This window comes from Nannospalax galili, unplaced genomic scaffold (genome assembly GCF_000622305.1).
Source record: "Nannospalax galili isolate Female #2095 unplaced genomic scaffold, S.galili_v1.0 scaffold139, whole genome shotgun sequence".
NCBI classification, from domain to species: Eukaryota; Metazoa; Chordata; class Mammalia; order Rodentia; family Spalacidae; genus Nannospalax; species Nannospalax galili.
Window position 1 is genome coordinate 1,796,556 of NW_008345884.1, and position 9,142 is coordinate 1,805,697.

General features: G+C 42.9%; 1 protein-coding gene across 1 annotated transcript in view; it reads right to left on the bottom strand.

Moving 5' to 3' along the window:
- Positions 1 to 280: 280 nt before the first annotated feature.
- Cplane1 (ciliogenesis and planar polarity effector 1) overlaps positions 281 to 9,142 on the bottom strand; it is a 135,699-nt gene continuing 126,837 nt past the window's right edge. Inside the window, exons 49-54 of the mRNA XM_029567798.1 lie at positions 7,646 to 7,704; positions 6,501 to 6,668; positions 4,902 to 5,026; positions 3,255 to 3,344; positions 1,345 to 1,523; positions 281 to 760 (exon numbers count right to left, since the gene is read on the bottom strand). Coding sequence (XP_029423658.1) covers positions 584 to 760; positions 1,345 to 1,523; positions 3,255 to 3,344; positions 4,902 to 5,026; positions 6,501 to 6,668; positions 7,646 to 7,704 — 798 coding nt within the window. The 3' untranslated portion in view covers positions 281 to 583. The remainder of the gene's footprint in view (positions 761 to 1,344; positions 1,524 to 3,254; positions 3,345 to 4,901; positions 5,027 to 6,500; positions 6,669 to 7,645; positions 7,705 to 9,142) is intronic.

Genomic DNA, 9,142 nt, shown 5'->3' on the forward strand with positions numbered 1-9,142 from the left:
GCTTCCATCTTGTCTCCCCTAAATCCATCAGGCCACAGAGGACAAGGCAGAAGATCTAGCCTAGACGAAACTCTGTATCTACAAGTTCAGGATCAATGTGAAATGGCCAGTTCCTTTATACTCCTAGGGCAAACCCTGCTCAACTGAATTTTAGAATGTTTTAAAAAATAGTTTCTCAGGTGAGACTGTGATTTTCTTCTTAATGAGAGCTTCCTTCTCCCACCAGGTTCACCTTACAAGGGAGTTTCTTGAAACACAGGTAGTAAAAGAGGAGTCAAAATAAAGAATATTTTTTATTGAATGAAGTTTTAATATTAATAAAAACAAGTACTTGACTTGGAAAGTCAAGCCTAAATATGAGCTACATGCAAACACATAAAACATTTCTATAATTAAACAAAAACTCTTTCCCCATGAAGGAAGATTACTGACAGGCGCTTATTTTCTCTCTTGGAACCTTGTGGCTGCAGGCTGTAAATACCCATTGCTTCCTTCACTGTTTCTCTGCCTTAAACCCACAAATCTTTCAGAAGCACATCAATGAGATGCTAGCTGGTGCTTGGAAAGAGAACCTATCCAGATCTTACATGTCCAGGGCCCAGTGGACAGGCATGTTTTTCTCCTCCACGCTGGCCACCATGTCTTCAATGGCTCTCCAGTCGAGCTTGCTGAGGATGCTGCCAGTGCTCTCAGACCTGCTGTCCAACGCGTCCCCAACAAAGGGGGTCTTGGGCTCGTCCTCTTCAGGTGGTGACAGATCCTGTGGAATTGGAAGGATAGTCATGTGGTCCATCAAAGAGCTCAAGGGAATGTGAGAAGCAGGGTGCTAGTCACCAAGCACATCTGAACTGACAAGAAGCTGGCCATCACCTAACACAGGTATTGGCATCAGATCTGATGGGTGGTCAAGATGGGTTCTGATACCCACAGGACAGTGATCAACTCTCAAAGTGTCTTTAAAAAACTTTTTAGATGGAGCCTCACTACGTAGCCCCAGCTGGCCTGGAACTGGATATGCAGGCCAGGCTGGTCTTGAACTCACAGAGATCGGCCTACCTCCCCCTCCCAAGTGCTGGGATTAAAGGCGTGTACCACCACATCCAGCCCGTTTTCATAGTTCTGAAAGTATAAATATACTGCTTAACAGAGATTTTTATAAAGGCACTAAAAATGTAGGGAATTTAAGACAAAAAAACAAATATTTCAAAATGACCTAGGAACCATTTCCAAGTGTTTTATACATATATATGTGTACACATGTACACACGTACACACACACGTGCACATAAGGCAGACAACAAAACAATGAAGAACAAAGCCCCTGGATTCTGGAAGAATGCTTACTCGTAGAAGGGAGCTGGGACTGTCATGGAGAATCTTGTGGACTTCTGAAGGTAGCGTCCAGGGACTCACCACTGTCTCCTCTCTCTCATACTCTATGCCCACCTGCTTCATCTGAGAAGCCAGCCCAGCACTGCTACGGTTTTTCATATGCTGCAGTCTGCGACATGGAATATTAGAACCTTTTGAGGGAAAACACGACATACATTGTAACTGACAGACCTATTCACTTGTGTATTTGATTGTGACCTTATTGTTAAAGCCAAGGCAGACATGCTTTACTTAATACTCAAGTCACAGGTCCGGATATGGTTCAGTGTAGAGTTCCAACAGTGTGTGACATGGACAGTGAACTCTTATCACCTCTTTTGATTTGAAAAGGTGATTCATCTCTGAGATAGGCATGGCTAGTGAGGAGAGGCCATGGCTTTAACAGAACTGTGGATAAGTCTTGAATTCAAAGTGGAGTGAACGCAGGCTGTGCTCTCCTTATTCTTAGGGAAGTCCCCTGGGCACTCTCTGGCACAATGCTTTAGTTATGTTCCCTCAGGCTTCATGCTTACAACCTTGCACTGGGCAAAACCTTGAGTGAGCTCAGCGCTAACACACAAGAGCCCTCTACCTCATCACTACTCATTTCACTTTCTGTAAAAAGAAACTTTCATTCCAGCTTCTGCTTGATGAACCCATCTATCAAGAGGGCTTCTCTGCACACGGCCCAAGAGAAGCTGGTCTGACCTAACACACTGTTCTCACACTCTGCCCTCACATTGGGACATCAAGATGGGCAATCTGGGAGGTAAACACAATTCTCCAAGAAGCAGTCAACTGGTACCTGAGAGAATTAAAGAGGTACAAGAGGGGCCTATTGTCTCTACAAACCATCTGTGCTTGAAGCTGAAGATATCTGGCAAGAAATAAACTAAAAAAAAAAAAAAAAAGTAACAGCTCACATTTGCAATTTGCCATGGCAGAGCACATAAGCTATATTTAGTTCCCTGATCTCACCAGCAGGCCCATGCTTGGTCTTTGGGTCCTCTCCCATAACTACACTAAGCCCAGCTGACGTCTAGTCACACGGCTTTATGTCACCAATGCTAAAAACTCCCTCAACCCTGCACCTGCAGTCAACAGAGCTTAAACTGGTTTCTAGATACTGTCACCTGGATATGTAATAAACCTTAGCATGTCCAAAGCCAAACTGTGCATTTTTATTTCTGAACTTCCATCATACTTGGAAATGCTCTAAGTAAAATCCTTTTGTTCTTTGCCCTTTTTAAAAAAATATTTTATTATTTTCTATTTTATGTGTATGAGTGTATTGTTTGCATGTAGGTAGGTGCACCCATGTCAAGCAATGCCCATGGAGGTCAGAGAGGATTTTGAATCCCCTACAACTGGAGTTACCAACAGTTATTAGCCACCACGTGGGTGCTGGTAACTGAACCCTGGTCCTCTGCAAGAGCAGTCAGTGCTCTTAACTGCTGAGCTATCTCTCCAGTCCCCTCATTATGATCATTTTATACATATACTTTGATCTAACTCGTCCTCTCCCCCTGCCTTCCTTGTGTCTTCTGCCCTCTCTGATTGGTCCTCTTCCCATTTCAGGTTACATGTATTCATTCCATTGCCCTCTTCATCCTTATAATTAGACATTTTAAGACTGATTTATAGTAACTTTTTTTTTTTTTTTTTTTTTGGTCTTTTTGAGACAGGGTCTTCCTGTAGTCCCAGCTGGCCTGGAACTCACTCTGTAGACAAGGCTGTCTTCAAACTCACAGAGATCTGCCTGCCTCTGTCCCCCAAGTGCTGGGACTAAAGGTGTGTACCACCATGCCCAGCTAAGACTGATTTATAATTATTTAAAATTTAGCATCAAACTGAAGGGCTTTTATTCTTTATTTATCCCTTACCGTTTGGGAAGTTAACTGGAGAATGCACAGCTGTCCTTACCACTGCCTTGGCTCTGCCAGCTCTTTTCTGTATGGTGAAAGTGGCAGTTCCTAAAAGGCAGACACTTTGGTGACCTTCCAGATGCATCCATGATTTCTTTTTATCATATCACTGTTATAGTTTATAAATGTGAAACGTTCCCACAGGCTCATGTCTTGAATGCTTGGTCACCAGCTGGTGGCACTATTTTGAGAGACTGTGGAAACTAAGAGGTAGGACCTAACTGGAAGAAATAGGTCACTGAGAATTCTCTGTCTCTGTCTCTCTGCTTCCTGCCTGAAGTGAGGTGCAGAAGCCCCACTACCACATGTTCCTGCAGTCATGTTCTGCCCAAGTACACTAGGCCAAGCAACCATGGACTGAACCCTCTGAAATTATGACCCAAAATGAACAATTCTCCTTAGGCTGTGTAAGTAGGCCCTGGTCACGGTGATGCAAAAGTAAATAGTCTTCATACAGTAAGTTCTCAGGGCAGAAACATCTTGACCAGGTCTGAACCTGCTCACCAAGCCCACCTTATTGTAAGGGTCCAATAAATGGTAGCTGATTTGCACTAGGAAAGCAAAACAAAAATGCAGACCTTTAAAGGAAGAGGGAAAACTTTTAAACTTGGTGCCCTTAAAGACAACTGTAAACGTTTTTCAAATGGCAAATGTATTCTGACAACAGCTCTGGCAACTGGCAAAGGCAGGGAATAAGCCCGTTAGAAGTAAAGACAGAGATGAAATGGCAAGTCAAATTTTATCAAGACAGGATTAAGGTTTCTTTTATTTTTATTATATGTGTGTTGTCTAATATATGTAAGTACACCCCTGTGTACAATGCCTGTGGAGGTCAGAAGAGGGTCCTTGGGAACTGGAGTTACAGACGGTTGGTAGCTGCCATGTGGGTGCTAGGAATCAAAATCTGGGTCTTCTGCAAAATCAGCCAGTGCTCCTAACCACTGAGCCATTTCTCTAGTCTCAGATTGTTTTCTTAAACTCAAAGATTAATAACAACTGTTTCCTATAGGTTGCACACACAACCTTTAGCAATTGTATAATGAATGGTTTAAAGAAAAAAAATTTTTTTTTTTTGTGGGCATGGGTGGATGAGCATCCTCCATGGCATGTGTGTGGTTAGAGGACAACTTATGGGAATTGGTTTTCCCTTTCTACCTTTGTGTGGGTTCCAAGGATGCAACATCTGGCTTGACAGCAAGTGCCTTTACATATTGAGTCATCTCACCAACTGACTTTTTAAAAAATCATTTATTTATTAGCCTGCCTACCTGTCTATTTGTTTATTGAGAGATGGCCACATTGCCAAGGCCAGCCTTGAACTCCTGGGCTCAAGTGATCTCTTGCCTTAGCCTACCAAGGAGCTTAGACTACAGTGTGTACCACTATATCAGAAAAGCTAGGTTTTATTTGTTTGTTTATGTTTCTGAGACAGGGTCTCAAACTTTGCTGTATTTAAGTAACAGAAGAAAATCCTGATATAGATAAATATCATTTTGAAATCAGAATTTCTTTACTAAGACTTTTACAGTTTTTAACTAAGAAATCACAACTTGGGAGACAAGAAGGAACACAAAGCACATAAGATAACACAGCTTCAAGTCTTACCGCACAGCCCAGCTGAGCCTTGAGGCTGCCCCATAGGTTTCCCCTTATGGGTATGACTTGATTTGAAAATAGGTCTGCCTCTTCCAGGTTGATTTATTGGAAGATTGTGCCCATGTGGAGTCTCTCTAAAGTAGAAATCACACAATTATTGAAAACGTTAATATTTCAAAGTCCCCCAAAGAGCCCAGGCTAAATGCTGTCTCAGGACTGCTTGTTCTGGACCTGAGCACTACCTTAACGTACTGTAGCCCGAAAATTACTCATTTCTCTTAAAAGTGAAAGCCAGCCAGGGGCAAGACAGGAGCACCCTGGGAAGAGGGGCGGAGCTGCCCAGGAGACGGAGAGTTAGTTGCAGAGAGTTAGGATTGGAACAGAGAAAAGCAGAAAAGCAAGTAGGGGGCTGCTGAGGCGAACTGCGGCAACCCCCAGGGGTATGGACACGTGATGGGACACTTAACGTGGGCGCAATGCATGAACGCTAATGGACACTGCCGGCGGGTTTGAATTTTATGTGGGTTCTGAGAAGCTGTTTCTTTGTAAGTCACTCCCTCTCAAAGTCATAAAACGGTACAAAATCCAAACTAAAAATGTCTTATGTTAGTCTGTGAGCCCTGGGGCCTCAGGGGGCGTGTGAGAGCCTCCCGAGAAGGGAAAAGGGGAAAATTTAGTGAACATATACCCCAAACAAATCGCTCTTCAAACCTTCTTCGTTGTTTTTCAAAGAAATTTTTAGCTACCTCTACCCATTTCAAGTTCTCCGTATACTTGGCAGCTTATTATGTACTTAATCCCATTTTATTCTAGGAAAGACTGTGGGAACCTCTGATATTCTGAGTAAAACCCGTAAGGATCTGCGTGTTTGGTTGTCATATGTAGGACCTTGGCAGTATTCTCTATTTAATAAATTCCTGCTGACTGGACTCATACCCAAAGCTCTGCGGGTGGTTGACATGAACTCTACAGTAATATGTGCCTTACTGGACAGGGAAGGAGGGAGCAGCAAGAGAAGTGTAAGAAGGTGGGACCACTGTTCCTGCCTGCCAGAGTGGACAATGGAAGGATGGGGCACAACTGGGAGGCAAATTACACAGAAGCAAATCTTCACAGAAACTAAAGAAAAAAGGGATTGAGCAGATACCAAATTTCCCATTTCAGGTATGCTAAAATGCTCTGTTGTAGCTCATTTAGAAATTTAATGCCATTTTTGCCCCTTTCCTTGTTGATTCTATACATTTATAGAGTTCATAATTAATGGGGCAATTTTTTGTCATGTTACCATCATAACTCTAGCTAGGGTAGATGCAGACACACTGAACTTGGGACACAAAAGTGCTACATTTGGGGCTGGGGATGTAGCTCAGTGGTAGAGTATGCGCTTAGCCTCCAAAAGGTCCTGGATTTGCCCGCACTGCATCAACACGGTGTGGTAGTGCACACCTGTAATCCCAGCACTCAGGATGCAGGATCATTTGTTTAAAGTCATCAATGACTACACAGCAAGTCTAAGTGCCAACCCTGTCTCAAAACAGACACACAAACAAACCGAATGTTGCATTTCTTCTTAGGCACACACACAGTGACAGACCAGACCTAGCTTACCTCGTTGGTGAAAGGCAATGCTCCTGTCCACAGGACTGAGCAGTATTGGGTCTGCCAGGCAATGCTTTCTGTGCAGTTGCTGTTAGTTGTACGGACTCAGACAGCAGTTCATTCATCAGACTGTATGCTTGTGAGATTCGCTGACTATAGTGGTCAGACAGCAGCAATCTTTGGACAGAGAATTAAATGTCATTTTCTCAGACTCACTTCCAGTTCATATTTCTAGAAGGAGCACATGCTTTTCAAATCCTTCTGGTTCATCAGGTTTTTCAAAATCATTGGACAGCATAGTGTATTATTAAAGGTAACTAGAGATAGGTGCACTGGCACAAACTATAATCCCTGCACTTGGGAGTCTAAGGCAGGAAGACTGTTAGTTTGAAGCTAGCCTGGACACATAGTGAGACCCTGACTCAAAAAACTAAGATGATGATGATGTTAACAACAACATAAGGTACTTGTAGTTATGGCTTGAGGCATTTCAGAAATACACTTGGGACTGGAGAGATGATTCAGTGGTTAAAAGCACTGACTACTCTTGCAGAGGACCCAGGTTCAGTCCCCAGCACTTACATGGCAGCTAACAATCATCCTAACTACTTACTATTCCAGGGATGCCCTCTTCTCACCTCCAAGGGCACTGAATGACATGGGTACAGTTACATACATGCAGATAATACATTCATACACATAAAATAAAAATAATAAAATACTGAAAAATAAAATAAACATACATATCAAGGTTAGGAAAGGGCGGAGAACAAAAGAAATAAAGCCATAAAAAAATCGAATAGCACAAGCAATATTTGAAAGCGAGCCTGATTACTTTCCTTAAAATGATACCTCCCATAACATTCTGTTTATTGCCAGGGTTATTGTGAAAAATGCAGTTCTTAGCCAGGTGTGGTGGCGCATACCTGTAGTCCCAGCACTTGGGAGGCAGAGGCAGGCGGATCTCTGTTACTTCAAGGCCAGCCTGGTCTACATAGTGAATTCCAGGCCAGCCGGGGCTACAGAGAGACCCTGTTTCAAAACGACCAAAAAAAAAAAAAAGAGAGAAAAGAAAAATGCAGTTCTTAAGGCACTGTCTGGACTGGGGGTAAGCAAGCTGGAGGGTATGCTGCAGGCACAGCTATTGCACCTACCTGTCCTTCTCACGCTTCATCTTCTGTCTCAGCCTAATCTGCCTTGAAGTCATATAAAACTGCCAAAGAAATATCCAGTTAGTTCACTGTGGTTAAGTCCAAATAATTAAGCTATTAGACATCATTCTGATATTTGTGGAAGTGCAAACAATGTTGTATTTGATAACGTTTTCTATCCTAGTGCAAAGTGTAAAAATCTTACATTAAAACACCATGTAGCATGGTGGCACACTCCTTTAGTCCCAGCACTTCTGAGGAAGAGACAGGCAGATCTTTGTGAGTTCAAGGCCAGCCTGGTCTACATAGTGAGTTCCAGGCCAGGTGGGGCTACAGGGAGACCCTGTCTCAAAAACAAACAGACAAAAAAACACCATATAATTTGTATTTGGGTGGCTGAAGCAGAAGAAGAAGGAATTCCAGGCTAGCCTGGGCTAAACGGTGAGACCTTTTTTCCCGCAAATCTTGTAAATTAGCTTACTGTGATTTACTTGTAAAAATGGGTGCGTTGGGACTGGTGAGATGGCTCAGTGGGTAAAAGCACGTGTCACCATGCTTGTGTTTTGATTCCTGGTACCCACATGGTGGAAGGAGAGTACCAACTCCCCAAAATTGTCTTCTGACTTCCACACATCATGGTAGATGGGCACATGGACACAAGCATAAAAAATATAAAAAATATAGTTTTAAAAATTTATGCAATAGAAGTAAATGAACAAAAGTCCATAGTTTCTCATTCTGGGACATTAAAACTTGCTGTAGGGTATTGGGGGGGTATGTGGCTCTGCAGCACACAGAATACTTGTTCACAAGTATAAGACTTGGGTTCATCCCTAGTACTGAGAGGGAGAGAGAGAGAGAGAGAGAGAGAGAGAGAGAGAGAGAGAGAGAGAGTGCATTATGGTTTTAAGTTACATGGCAGGTTATCTTTTCACATGTAAATATATTATTATGCATATAAGAAGTAAATTCACTTTCTTAAAGAAGCAGTCAAATTAAAAGTCTTACTGATGGCTGATAAAAATTTAAGTAGTGGACTGGAGATGTAGCTCAGTGACAAAGCGTTTTCCTAGCATGCACAGGGGCATGGGCTCAATCTCCAGTATTACACACAAAACTGAAATTTATTACGTTAATCCCTCACTAATCACATACCCTTACCCAAACATAAGCCAAAAATAAATCAGTGGGCTGGGAGATGATTCAGGGGCAAATGCACCAGCCTCGCACACCTGAGGACCCGAGTGCAAATGCAGGAACCGCATTATGAAAAACCAGAATACTAGATACAGTGGTGCACATCTGTAATCCCAGCACTCCTACAGTGAGATGGGGGTGGAGACAGGACTGGAGGGCCAGGTAGCCTAGACTAAATAGTTCAGTAGCAGCAACAACTGAAGACACCCTGCCTCAGCAAGGTGGGAGGTGAGAAACGACTCCTGAAAGCCGTCCTCTAACCTCTACAAACATACTAAGGCACACCATGCTCTCTCTCTCCCT